General features: G+C 41.5%; 1 protein-coding gene across 35 annotated transcripts in view; it reads right to left on the reverse strand.

The window, feature by feature from the left end:
• The window catches only part of MAGI1 (membrane associated guanylate kinase, WW and PDZ domain containing 1), a 498,751-nt gene that overhangs the window by 52,954 nt on the left and 430,640 nt on the right, over nt 1-15,157 (reverse strand). For all 35 annotated transcript variants that reach the window (XM_050957254.1, XM_050957266.1, XM_050957243.1 and 32 more), the window contains 2 exons: nt 14,719-14,901; nt 12,802-13,422 (listed from right to left, as the gene is read on the reverse strand). In XM_050957254.1, coding sequence (XP_050813211.1) covers nt 12,802-13,422; nt 14,719-14,901 — 804 coding nt within the window. The remainder of the gene's footprint in view (nt 1-12,801; nt 13,423-14,718; nt 14,902-15,157) is intronic.

The following is a 15,157-nucleotide window of genomic DNA, read 5'->3' on the forward strand; positions in this document are numbered from 1 at the left end:
GAACATGAACCTTAAAGCCTCCAATACAAGTAGTAAACTAAAGTGAGGCCTTTTTAAAAATAAAATTGATGATTTGTAGGCCATTCTCGTGATTTTTGGTGCATGACTCAGATGTTCTGATCAATTGGGGCAGACAACGCTGCCAGAGGTTGCCGCCGTCTGAAGGCTCTTCATTGAACGAACAGCAATGAATTCAGCGTCTCAACTCAATTTCCAGTGCACAGTTCTCTGAGTATAAGTCCCAGCACCATAACAACAGGCACGCCTGCTGGCAGGTCAAGCAGAAAGGCCAAGTACTCAGTGAGCATGGACGCTGAACTACCTCCGACCGTTCGAAGGGATGCCCTCCGGGTTAAGCACTGAGGCACATTGGAGTGCACAAAAAACATGTTCTGCTGTTGTCAGTGTTGCATTCGTTCTGATCACAGGCAATTTTTTTATCTCCGGGGCTTTTATAGCACTATTAAAAAGGTATAAATTCACACCCCAATAATGTTCCGTTTGGGACAAGCTCTCTTCTTTTGTGTGTGTACAACAGCCAGCACAATGGACCTCTGGGCATAACTGTGTTATTAGTACCAATAAACAATGTTTTCAATAATCATCTGATATATTAAGTGGGATGCCTTTTCCAGCCACTGAAAGGTAAGCAGGCGGATTGTGATTGAACACAATGGAGTTATATCCACTTTCAGGAGGGCTGACTGTATTAAAATTCAAATCTACATTTACTCTAAAATAAATGAGGGGCTAAACAGAACTCTTTCAATCATTGGATTCAAAGCATTCCCTAAAATCCGAACCCTTTAGACACAGAGGGGAGTTAACTAGTCCTGGAACGCAGAGTTTATTTGTCTCTTCCACTCCTATAGTTCTACGATTCTGTCACTGAAAATATATCCCTGCTGGTTCCTCCATGTACCACAGTGCACCTGACCTCTTGTGACAGCTTGGGCCTGCCACTTCCCCGCCCTGGAACTCGGCCTCCCCTCCCACGCTTCATCTGCCTTGTTTATCGAGAGGGTGAGCTCTGCAAGGCAGGGACTGTCTCTCACGGTGGGTATGTCTGCCCTGCATTCTTAGCACACCTAACCTGACTCCCATCCACATCCCAAAACTACAGCTCAAGTTAAGTGGGATCTTGAGCCTGAGGTAGCTGGTCTATCATGTGGGTGAGTTGGAGCTCAAATACCTCTAAAGCTCTAGAAATGCCATGGGAATTCAGCGCCTAGCACAAAGGGGCCCTGATCCCAACTGGGGCCTCTAAGCGTTACTGTCATATAAATAATAAGAATAAGAAATAAAAATAACAGTACTAAGAGCAGCCTCCGAGCATTCAGTTACCCCCCTCCCCACACACATACACACACAGAGGGTGCACCATGGTTTGGACGGGGAAAGAAAAGAATCACTCTAAGAACATGAAGGTATATCTGCAGTTAAACTCAGAATGAAGAGGTACAGAACTGCCAAGTGCTAGGGTATTTATTATACTGCATAGTTGGTCTCAAAATAAAAACACAATCAAATAAAACTCAAACAATTAGGAGAGACTAACTGTCCCTGTCAACTTTTACTGAACCACGCCTGCTGTTAAGGGACTATTACTCTCCATTGAATCAATTATACCAATAAACAGAGCCCTCTTCCTTGAAGCCAGGCACCTCATTAATTCTGTTATTGTTGATATTATGATGTTTAACCAGTTTCACCGCAGCCTTTTCACCCAGCCTGGATGTGGCCAAGAACTACGTTAAACACAAACTTGTAGACACTGAAGCTGCCCCACAAGCTCAGCATATAAAGGTAGGAGGAAAGAGTTTGGTTTTAGAAGTTAGAATAAAATGTGCTGCATTCCCCTAGCTTATTATTCCAGGTCTGCCCGATTTGCTGGTATGCGAGAAATGTTGAGGGAACCGTGAGGCATGTCTCTAGTTAAATTGGCATCGTTTAATGCATCGTATAAGGTTCTGCTGTGCCACCTTGTGTTACATCGCATCACCTCTGATATAAAACAACGGTGCACGGCTTGACTTGCTCCTACACTGCAAGTTCAACAATTAAGAAAAAAACTTTCAAACTCCATAAACTTAAAAAACAAACAAAAAAAAAACTTAAAAATGCCATAGTTTTAGTAATTCTTTTCTTAAGCCAGCCCCATCTTTTCGTCTGACAAGGGCTCATTCCCTTCTGAAAGTTAAAATAGTTCACACAGTGAGAGGATTTCAGGCAATTTGCTGCTAGGAAATCCTTTGATTTTTCTTGATGATTTATAACTGATCTGAACTCTTCCATGCACCGTGACAGTTGCATTCCTGAGTCTCACATACAGTACACTATAAGTGTTCAAGTTTAGGAAATCATTTTAGCCCTTAAAAAAGGAGTTTTGTGATGAAACACCATGAACTGTATCAGTTACTGACTTTTATGCTATCCTAATATTCAAAGTGACTTGAGATCAGACGATGTACACATCTATGAGGAACAAACAGTCTAACACTGATGTGTCACACTATTGTAAGAATGAACGGTAACTGACGTAACACTAATATTTGCCCTAAATACAGACTACATGGGCATTTATCAGTTTGCTCCACTCCACTTCATGCTCAAATAGTAGCAATACTAGATACATTGATTATAGGTAGTGGAGATAAAAACAATGCTATGTTTTAAATGACTAATGGATTAATCTTGGGTAGTTTTACACACCATACCATCAGAAACTGGAGAGTCCTATAGGCAATGAAAATGCATACATATCAGTGTTTCCAATTCTCACAATTTTGTCACGAGTGTTGTGGTATTTGGTGATTCTCTTAAAGCTCCAGCTCCTGGAGTCAGGTGATTACGTAAGATTCTCAGCTTTTACTACAAAAAAGTTTCTAGCCGACAGGCCTACAGCAAAAAAAGCTTGAAAATAAGAAGCCCGAAAGCTCCAAAACATAGCAAAAAGAATCCTCACATTTAATATTTTAAAAATCTCATGAAATTAAGTATATTTCTTGATTTGTAGGGATCTGGCTCATGATTCTAGAATGCCTAGGGCTGGCAATACTGACTTTTGTTTCTAGTACTAGATTCCCATTTGATTTGGATTACTTTCATTTAGCCATTCACACAAGAGTTTCTAAGTCAAGTGACATGATTTAGCTTCCTCTCTCTCTCTCACATTAATGAATTAGCAGCAATTTTAATTTAAACTGAGGCCCAGTCTCTTTGTTTGTGAGTGTAATTTGTGCCTGCAAATGCCCTTTTAGTGCCAATATTAGTAACTATACATCAAGACAATTTGATATGCAACTATTAAAACCTGAACACACACTTCATTGCAGACACTGAAAGACGCAGTGAAATCCTGGCCTGAAGTAAACTGAAGTTTTGCCATTCAGTGGGGACAGGATTTCACCTTCTGTGTTTTTTGTGGATGCAAGCTGTGGCCATAAAATGGATAAATATTATTAATGCGAAGAACTGATTTAAAAAGTTAGTTGAGGCTTATTTTTGTCGCAAAAGAGAAAACAAGTTCCTGTTGGGCTGCTTTACACACCAATTACTGGAAATCAGTGCACCATGCTGCATAGCAACATAGAGTGCTGTCCCAAAAAGGCACATCTGATGCTCACTTGCCGCTTAGACAGAAGAGATAACTTTCACTCTGAATGTGAAAAACACACCCATACCAAAATGTTCATATGAAATATGAACAGGCCTGGCAGAATTCAATCTTTATTTTTTTAAATAATTTCAAAGGATAATACTCTGATGTTTATTTTTAAGCTTTTTATTTTTATCAATTGTCATAGTTGGCCAAAATTATGGTTTTAAACTTTTTTTTTTTAAATCTGTTGAAAGTTTCATGGTTATAAGACATGATGGGAGAGCTCAGACAACAATTATTTAATGACACTAGGTACTGAAATTCAAAAAGTTAAAGCTTTCTAACCATTATAACACAAACTGTCAACGTCACATTTCAAAATATACCAAGTAAATATTCTTAAGTCAAACATTAGTAAGTTCTCAAGCAGATTTTTCTTACTTAACTATAAATTGCTATCATCATCGATGGAAACATTTTGTCATCGGTTTGTGCGTGTACCGTGAAATCGACGTTTGCCAACATTTACTGATAAAAATCAAATCCTTCCAAGCCTATCTAACGCTCAACTTTTTCCTAACTTTTCATTTAATCTGTTCTTCTGATTTTAGCCAGTTCCTGTTTCTGTTACTCTGTAAACTAGTTATGATCATGGTAAGAAACTGAGAAAATGTGATATTTAAACTTCCTTTAAAGTCTCACCAAGTTTGTGAGCCTTGTTAGAATTTAATTCCACTCAATGGAGAGAAGACGACCAGATACTTTGGGAAAGAGAAGTCACCATTCCCAGATTTAAATGTTCCTTCAGAACTGCTACTTCTCCACTAATCAAGTAATCCATGAAAAACAGGAAGTGTATGTTAAAATTATATTAACTCTGGGCCAGTGCTTTAACTTGCCCCTTAATTTATTTTTACTAGAGAAAAAATTCCAGTGTGAGAGAATGTTCATGAAATTTAATGTGTATTTTTCAATGCAATTTTCAGACCAGCTCTAATTTCCTCTCATTTGATTTCTTCCTTCCCATACAAATTTCTCTAAAGGAAACAGTAACTTGAAATAGCACATGAAGTTAACTGATTTATTACATAGTTTAAAGATTTCTAATAAGAGTCCTACTTAAATGAGGAAAACACCTTGTAATACAGAATCTTAACTATCAAAGTCAGTTTAGTTTACTTCTATTTTTAATCATGCTACAATTCTGACACATATTTACACCATTTTCCACCTTATCTTTGGGACTTATAAGCTATCAAACATAAGCCATCACAATCTATTCATGGATAGCATTATTCATGCTAAAGCACCATGGAGCATTACCTTGTATATTTGCAAATAGCTTATACAGAGATGATAAGGTGTTGGTGAAGGATCCAATGAACAGGTTTCAAGGAAGATGACTGAATACAAGTGAGTGGGAAGCTCTGGTTGTTTTATCCATGACAGAGGGTTAGGAGAGAGAAGCCAAGGAGAAGAGAGGACTCCTGAGATGGGATTTGAAAAGAGCTAGGGTCAGTCAGGCATGCCATATGGCAAGAACATCAGGCTGATTTCCAAGGACCAGGAATTAGAGATGTTTCTGATGAAGGAAGAAACTGCCGCAGTTTGGGCTAATGGTAGTTTGGTCAGCTGGGAAGTAAGGGAGACTAATTATAATTGAAGGAATTACAACACTCAAGATGAGACTAGGGGAGGACCCGAGGTAGGGCGTTTTGAAGGATGTGATATTTACTACTGGATTGCAACAAACACCCATGATTTAAAAGTAGGTTAGATAAATGTCTGTCAGGGATGGTCTAGACAGTATTTGGTCCTGCTACGAGGGCAGGGGACTGGACTCGATGACCTCTTGAGGTCCCTTCCAGTCCTAGAGTCTATGAATCTGTGAAAAAAAAAACAAAAAAACCAGGAGAAAATTATTTCCATTAGCAAAATAGTCAGGTATGCTAAGATACAAACTGTCGCTTCAAAAAGTATTCAGGGCCACACATTTAATAAAAGCAGGGAGTTCAACAAGGCAGATACACCGCCCTGCTCCCCACCCAGAAAATAAAAATAAATCACTGGGAATGCAGATTAAGAGACATTCATAATGTTAGGCCCTTATCCTGCAATCAGACCACCACAGGCAGATCTTTGCATTCATGAACAAGCTATGCTGACATTGACTTCAATCGGGCTCCATTTGCCTCTAAAGGTCCACCTGAATGTATGCAACTGCAGGACCAAGTCCTCAGTCTGTGTGAAATACCCTTACCTTGCAACAAAGAAAAAATAAATGAAAATGCTGTTTGAAAGAGCAACCCTGTCTTCCCCTTTCTGAAGCCCTGGCACATGCAGACATACTATGGTAACAGTCATATAGTTTCCGGGTTGTGATCTTGTCCTGAACGCGATCTGGATTCTCTCTCGATTCAGCAGCTGTTATAACCATTTGAAATTTTCTGGCAGCTAGACACTTAAGCAGCATGACTTTTGAATCACTCTTCATCGCAAGCCTAAAGGGCAAACAGAAGCGAGCGGCTTGTTCAACACAGTTCAAGTCTCTGGCAATAGCTAATTGCAGGCAGCTATAATTATGATGGTTTCGCATCATTAGGGAAAGCGGCTAAAAAGCAGATATAATACTAATGATGTGAGACTAGATATTGCTTTTCGTTTGGGTCCATTAAATGATCTTTCTCCAGTGCTAGTGATAAGTTGGGTAAGGTGAAGAGATTTCTTATTCTGTGAGGGGACTGTTGCTAAGCAACATGTACCCAGCCAGTTATTTGGTTTAAAGGCATGAAACTAAAAGGTGTGGAACACCCTGAGCTCCTGTGGAAGTCAGTAGGAACTGAGGCCACTCAGTACCTTGCACAATCCTGGGCCAAAGGAGTAGCACTATTGGTTGAGGATTCAGCCAAAGACTTGGCTGTTGCCATTGATTTTATAGGGAAGGCACTCCATTATTATGGTGATAGGTGGCAGTATAAAACTCTAAGATAGAAAGATAAATGTTGGTTATACAGTTCCCTGCTGTAACCTTCAAAATCTTCTGCCTATCCTCAGCTGGCTCTGAAACCCCAGCCAGACTGCCTCAAAAGATTGGTCTTCCTTTCTCAGGCAGCTCTCCGTCTCCAATTAGAAGTGAATTTGGTGCTAGTAGTGACTATTTAGAAACTGAAAATCTCTGTTTATCTACTCATGAAGTTAAGCTGAGCATTAACCCTTGTCTTGGAGTAGGGCAGAAGGATGCATTTTTGAGAGGTGTACGTAGATCAGACTCCAGATCCATTTTATCATTGGCTTTTACACCAACCAGGGTACAGATAAGGACCAATTGGGACAGCTGTGCGGAGGGGGATACCTGTTCAGTCACAACTACAAAAAAACCCACTCAACAATAAGTTATGGAATACCAGGCAGATGGCAACAACTTTTGGTAACTACACACCCAGCTATATAAGAACCAGTGATCCAAAGGTGAAAGATTTGTATCTTGCTTTGAACCCCCTAACCTGAGGTCATTCTAAAACTAGGAATAATAAATAAGACAAATATTCTCTCAGAGTTGGATATTAGGTCTTATTTACACAGGAAATTAACTAGAACAGCTATTTTAACAATTAACGGAACAGAGAGTCCACACAGAGAGCTATTCCGGAATAGCTTATTCCAGTCAATTTCCTCATGTAGACAAAGCCTTAATGAAAAGGGATTCCATGCAATTAGGGTGACCAGACAGCAAGTATGAAAAATCGGGATGAGGGTGTGGGGGTATTAGGAGCTTATACAAGAAAAAGACTCAAAAATCGGGACTGTCCCTATAAAATGGGGACATCTGGTCACTCTATATGGAATAAACATTTTGAGTATTGAATCAACTTTGAAGCACCAAATACAAGGAAAGAATTTAATTTGTTTTAAAGCTTCAATATTAATAGTACAACGTCAGGTTATAAATAACATTTAAACTAAAAATGTCCTATACTTACTATTTGATTATTAACAATATTTCAAGATTACTGAAACTGAAATAATTTGTACAATTGTAGGCCACGATCCTGCAAAGACTCCCAGTTGACTTTGGACTAGATAAGTAGTAGAGCTTGTATAGTTTTTGAATTCCTTGAAGCATGAAAAGTGGAGAGAGACTAGTGAATTTCACTTCTGTTTCTCTGTAGATTAACTTTCAGGTTCTTGTGCATTTGCAGAATACTGCAATGTGCAAATACTGCAAGACAATGCTAAAATCCTATGGGAATAGGTGTTTCAACTTTATATTTTTTTACAAAGTGTCCTGTATTTCCTCTCTCAAAACAACTGCAAGACTTGGTTGGCACAACCCATCTAATTTCTGGAAGTCAAAGCTTCAGCTGAAGCTACATTACAGTAAATATTTTACAAGTCGCTCTCCGTGGCTATGTGCTTTGCATTTCAACAACTACGCGTAATTGTCGGGAGTGCACCAGTGGCTTCGAGCTGACTGAGCTTTTCACATAGATTACACATCTCTTTCTGATATTTTTCTGCCTGATTAGTAATCACTACTGACAAATCCTTTGGACAGTTCTGAACACGAGCGTCAATGTGATGGGGATGATTCCAGCAAAGCCTGATTGAATGCAAATGTTATGTTAATAAAAGAATGCCTGACGGCAAGCTCTCCTAGCACTCTCTTCACTGGACACCAGAGGGAGGAGGAGGAAAGGACAGCCAGCAGAGAGACCTAGGGAAGAACCACTTCAAGAGGCATGAAGGATCTTATCACAGAATGGAATCAGATCAAAATAAATAGCTGCATGTTGTCTACGGCAGGCACTTCCGATAAAGGAACTGGCAGAGGTAATGCAAGGTAAAGTTACTGCAGAGAGGATCAAAGTCCATTGGATCTAAACACCATAGTCACAGTGCATCCTAGCTAATTACATTCTCCAACTTTTAAACCAGACACCCTGTTTGCCACATTGTAGCTAGTCTCATGCTTATACAGTAACTCCTCACTTAATGTTGTTGTTATGTTCCTGAAAAATGCGACTTTAAGTGAAACGATGTTAAGTGAATCCAATTTCCCCATAAGAATTCATGTAAGGGGGGGGGGGAGGGTTAGGTTCCAAGGACATTTTTTTCACCAGACAAATAAATGAATAAATATGTGAAAACACACACACAGGAGTATACATTTTAAACAAACAATTTAATACTGTTCACAGCTATGATGATTATGAAGCTTGGTTGAGGTGGAGAAGTTAGAGGGTGTAAGAGGGTGGGATATTTCCCAGGGAATGCCTTGCTGCTAAATCAGTGGTTCTCAATCTTTTGCACTGGTGACCCCTTTCACACAGCAAGGTTCTGAGTGTGACCCTCCCCTTCCTATAAATTAAAAATACATTTTTATATATTTAACACCATTATAAATCCTGGAGGCAAAGCAGGGTTTGGGGTGGAGGCTGGCAGCTCGTGACCCCCCCATGTAATAACCTCATGATCCCCTGGGGAGTCCCACCCTCCAGTTTGAGAACCCCTGTGCTAAATGATGAACTAGCACTGGGTTGAACCCTCAAGGGTTAACACATTGTTGTTAATGTAGCCTCTCACTCTACAAGGCAGAAATGGAGGGGAGGGGAGACAGCATGGCAGACAGAGACAGACACACCCCTGTGTGTGTGAGAGAGATACACACTGCCCCTTTAAGTAAGCTGACCCACTCTTAAGTTCATTGTCTTTTTAAGTGGATCAGGAAGTTGAGAGAGCAGCTGCTGCTCCAGGTTCTCTCTCTCTCCCTCCCTGTTCCCACCCTGCCTCCATGTCCCCAGCCTGCTCTATATGGAGAAGAAGGGGTAAGTGGGGGGTAGGAGTGGGGGAAGGGGGACACCCTGACATTAGCCCCCCCTTTCTCTCCCCCCAACAACAAGCAGGAGGCTCGGGGAGCAGAGGGCAAGAGCAGAGGGGGGGAGGGATAGCTGCAATTGCTAGCTGGCTGACAGCTGCGGCACAGGGAACTTACGGGAGCTGGGCGCGGGGGGGGGGGGTGTTAGTTCACCCTGGTTCCAAGCCCCCACCAGCTAGCTGCAACAGGCTGCTCTACCTGCAAGCAGTGGGCAAAGCAGGCGGCTGCCAAACAACTTTAGAAGGGAGCATTGCACAACTTTAAACAAGCATGTTCCCCAATTGATCAGCAACATAACAAGGTTAACTGGGATGACTTCAAGTGAGGAATTACTGTATCATAGAATATCAGGGTTGGAAGGGACCTCAGGAGATCATCTAGTCCAACCCCCTGCTCAAAGGAGAACCAATACCCAGACAGATTTTTGTCCCAGATCCCTCAAGGATTGAACTCAAACCACTGAGCTATCCCTCCTCCCCTATATTTTGCTAAATTTCTGTACCATGATTAGCAACCTTTCAGGGTAACTTCATTTTGATGTGGAGATAAGCTCATTTTAATTATTTATTGGGCATCAGGATCACAACAAATTCAAGCTTCTGTACCATGACAACCTGCAACTCAGAATTGCAAATACAATGCAATTAGATACAAATGCCAAGAAACTAGGCCTCTAGATACAGGGATACGTCAGGAGATTGGAACAAAATTTGAGACACTTATAGCAACTCCACAGCTATCTGTGTTCATCAATCAATCCGCATGCTGGAAAAGATGAGGTAGAAAAGAGATTCATTAATATTAGCAGTAGACTGACCACTTACTTTCCCATTAAAACTCAATACCTTGCTTTCCTCATCAAACGATCTCATTATACCCCAGCGGCAAAAGAAGGATGATTGAACGTTGGCCACAGTTCGACTAACTAATGTACAGTGGTAACAGAGATATTTATGTTCTTTCCAGGAAGATTAATAATATCTGCTGTTTCCTTTCCAGCTGTAGTTGGAGAAACTTTCTACCAAATACATAAATCAAACATGAGATTAAGGTGTATTTTAAAGGCTTTCAATATTAGAGTGATTTTAAATTACTCAGATTCTGCAGATACCAGTAATAAAACTAGAGAACTCGTCTTAATATATTCCATTCCTTACTTTTTCATTTACTATAAAAATATAAAATTCAATAAAATTTTTGAGGCAGAAGGGAAGGAAAGTATTCATTTCACTACAGCCCTCATTCATTGCTCAATCTGTGCACTAGAATCCTTGGCTTGAGTTCACAAGAGATGAATCTGAGACACCTGACAGGTGCCAGGATTTTCAGAAATGGATGAGCACCCACCATCTCAACACTGGCCCCCACAAGGTGTCAAGACAAGCAACCGCAAAATCACCAATCACCTTGGAAAACGTAGGTCCTGCTAATAACCGTCCCACCCCCTGTCCTGGCAAACTCAAAACATGCAAAGTAAGATCCCAATCTTGCAAGCCAAAGAGACTTTGCAAGGGGATGAAAGGACTTTGTATGTTAGCAGGGGCCTTAATTTACACCCTTATGTTGAGCACGTTCTTTACCAGGGGCTGATTAAAGGGTAACAACTGGAGAGCTGAAATGCAAATGAAATCAAGTATAGCAACACACATTGGCCACCCCTCTTTCACTTGCCACGTGTGTGGTGGCAGGGCCATCCAGTACACCTTTTTGGAAGCTACTTGTTCCCCACTGACATTCCCTGGCCCCTGCTGGCTTGATGCTGACTCCACTACAAACCATTTGGAAAGCTGGTAGAGAAGTATTCCTGTGCCAGATGTTCCCCACAGCTTGGCTAGGAGGCAGCATTCAGCACATATTTACGGTCTTAACTCTGTGCTTATTTTAGCTCTGCAGCTCATCTCTGACAGCTTGATCCTGCCCGGTATAGGAATCAATGGCGGCGCAGAGATGCGCAACGTAAAAAGTGGTGTGTGGTGCAGGGAGCACAGAGGACATTGGCTTTCTATGAGCACCTAGCTCAAGTCCCGGTAGCAGTGACGCTGCAGCGGCATGGGGCTGTACAAGTCGGCCTGGAACCCTGGGTAATTCCACACAGGGCTTGTCCCCACTGAAGCCCAGGCTGCTGCAGCTTCACTGCTCCAGGACCTGAGCTAGCGAGACGAAAGCTGACTCAGGTCGGTCTCCACAAGCTGCAAAGCATCCCGGTGATTGCAGTGTAGTCAACCCCCCTAAGAAGGCAACAACAGCTGCTGTGCAGTCACCAAGTGACTCTGGCCTCCTAGCAGCAGTGAGACCTACAAGGGGAATGTCTCATTAGCGTACTTCTCCTCATTACACCTTGCACTTATGGAATTAGAAGCCCAAGTGTACGCTCTCCCGTACACGCTCACTACACCCAGAACCATTTTTACCATGTTTTATTCTTTCCACTAGGCATTTGGTGGTCAAACAGCATCTCATCAACATCTTCTCCTCCGGCTCATCCCTCTTTGCCTTGTGCTTATACATCCATAAACCTATGGAAGCCCCACACATGCTCCCTCTCCTCTCGCACGTTGCTCCCCTCTTTTTTTTTTTTTTTTAAACTCATAAGCACAGCAGGAGCTTGTGACTTACTATTGCTCAGTGGAGGTTGTCCCAGCACCTTTCTGGGACACTGTGCTTTGCCAAGACACAAAAAAAGAGGTGAAACTTCATCAGGATCGCTAAACTCCTAACAGATGTCAACTGAGCATGCTCAGAAGTAATTTTTCAATTGCTTAAAACTTTCTGAGTTAAATTTTTTTTTTGTCCCATCCCACATCCGGAGAAGGGCTGGTCCTGCAACGAGGACTATGCACATTCAAAGTTCGGCGGGTGATTTTCCCTGGATATTTTTGAGTTACTGTTCAGCTTTAAAAAAAATAAAAAAATAGAAGACTATGGATTATTTCTGCCCTCTTCACTTTCCAAAAAACAACCAAAGAATTGCCCACAATTTTTTTGGAAATCCAAAGAAAGTTTCAGTCCCAGAGGCAAACTTTTACCAGTATATGAAAACAGGGGTTATGATGTAAACCCTGATTTAATCAGAACACTTGCTATCAAAAGACACAGATAGATATTAATATTACATATAAATGTTATGTATAATGCATCTATACACATACATTTCCCGCCGCAACAAAAATGGATTAAAATTTTTTTTAATATATGATACGTAATAAGAGAAAACTGTGAGGGGTGGTCAATTTCTACATCTTATAACTTGGGTGGGTTACAAAGATTTAGGATTGCAAGCCTTCCAGATAAAACTACTTTAAAAAAAAACAACCCTAAGACATACCTCCTCGTTGCACAAGTAATGTGACTTCGCTTCCTTTAGGACATTCAATCAGCATATCCACGACTTGGTTGTGAGTTAGGTTTTGCACATTCTTCTTATTCACTTCAACGATAAGATCCCCTTCTTTTAGGCCTCGGCACCTGGGGCTGTCTACAATTTGTTTCACTCTTTGGCCCCCACCACCAGGACTGTCTGCTATAGTAAAACCAAAGCCCATGGGCCCTTTCACTATATGTACAGTTATGAGTTCAGGCTGTGTTGCTATAGAAGAAGCCAAAGAGACAGTATCGTTGAGGTAACCATGGGATCCATTTGAAGACACTTCAGCTGGACTACTTGGCCGCTGCTCCTTCAAGCCATTTACTTTCCCCGTTTTACTACTGTGGCTTGCTGGAGAATCATAATTTTCCTGCCCGTTCACAATGATCGGTTCTTTATCTAGAATTGCCACAGACGTCACCAGGCTTGTGTTGGGGTCATCGGGGTCAAAGGGCAGAGGGTAACCTCGACACAGTTCAAGGTCCACACTGGCACCGATGGGAATGGACTGGAAGATTTTTACAACTTGAGCATGTGTATGTCCCAGCACACAGGTATCATTCACGCTGACTATAACATCTCCTATGGATGAAACGAAAAACAACAACCAAAAAAAAACAACAACATACACTGTCAATTCATTGCTTTAATACCCCAATCTCTTTTCAGAACATTAACAATGGACTCTTCTCAGCACTGAACAATGGGTACCACTCTGCTTCCATGCTGATAGACTTGTACCAGCATAAACATCTGCACAGATACTTTATCTAAATACTCCTGCCTCTCAGCAAAGGATAAGAGTAGCTGTGCTGAGGTGAGCGACAGCAATCTGCATCCAAAAGAGTCACTGAATAATTTTTTACATACAAAAGTGTTTTAGAAAGGAAAATAGAACCTGGCTTATTAAAAAAAAAAACAACAAACAAAAAAAAAACAAGCAAAATGACAATATATGGCCCATTTAACAGTTTTTGCAAAGCTCAGCTCTTGCTATTACACACACTAATACAGCTGACATATGACAGAAACACAATGGAGATCACATGAAGAATAAAAACAGAATGATTGCAGCTAGAGACTGCACAAATATGGTGGAATGGCATCTCAGACATAAATGTCTCACGCCTAAGTACTGATTAAGTTATGATTTGTTTTACACTGTAGCTGCAAGGCAGGGCCGTTTAAAGCAGTGATGCTCAACCAGTGGCTCCAGAGGCATGGTTCACGTCACAATTGTCTCCTCCTGCTCTGCCCAGTCAGAGCAAAAAACCCACTCCCATTGCTTCCTGTAGCGCTTGGCATAGGCAATGCACTAATGTCACTACTGAAAAAACAGATATGGCTCAGGATGTCTCCAGACATGAAGAGCAGCAGGAGGGACTGGGCAGAACAGCCCTTTCCCCACTTCTTGGTAGTAGCTTGGAAGAATTGGCGAGATGAAAAGGAATCACAGAGAGGTGCAAAATAAGCCACACAATACCTTTGAGGTGTTTTCCTCCTTAGGAGCTGTCAATGCATCCCAAAGTGCCTATTGCCACGCAGTGTCAGGTGGCTCTCTGGGACTACACTAGAAGCTGAAGCGGTTCCTCATTTCCCTAAGGTTTAGCATCAATGGCTTAGCAGTCAGAGCAGACCACTGGACACGACAGCTCTTGAGATCTGGTATCGGCACTGCTAATAACTTGCTACAAGGCCTTCAGAAAGTCCCTCGGCTGGTCTGTGTTCCAGTTTCCCCGCTTACAAAATGGGACAATACTACTTATCCATTTCAGAGCATTACAATGAGTCTTAAAACTCTTTGAGAACCTCAGATAACAGCCGCTGTTAAGCGCAAAGTGGGGTGTGTTTTAATTTTTGTCCCCAGAGTGTCATTACCTGTCTCCATTTTGCCATCCAGGGCAGCAGGGCCATCAAGCACCAAACTCTTGATTTGGAGAAATTCATCTGGCTCGTCCCCTCCGACCACAGTGAAGCCGAACCCCCTGCTGCTTTTCCTCAGCTTGGTGTGGATGAACTTCCCTTTCAACTCTGAAGGGTTTCGCGTGAAAAATGGTTTTCCTGTTTAGGAAGTTTTGAAAGTCCATAAATATGCTAGAAAAATATTCGATCCCTTTTTCCTTCCCCAGCCCATGCTAGCAATTTTATGGACAGATAAACTTGTGTGTATGCACAGAAGAGAATGGGACAGATCTGCAATTTTACTCCAGTTTACTAGCTTCTTACTCCACTCCATTGACTTCACTGGGACCACTCATGGAGTCAAGTGCTACATGTGAGTAACGGTATCAGAATCTGGCCCACTGCTTATTGATTG

The sequence above is a fragment of the Gopherus flavomarginatus genome, chromosome 6, assembly GCF_025201925.1.
Source record: "Gopherus flavomarginatus isolate rGopFla2 chromosome 6, rGopFla2.mat.asm, whole genome shotgun sequence".
In the NCBI taxonomy this organism is placed as follows: domain Eukaryota; kingdom Metazoa; phylum Chordata; order Testudines; family Testudinidae; genus Gopherus; species Gopherus flavomarginatus.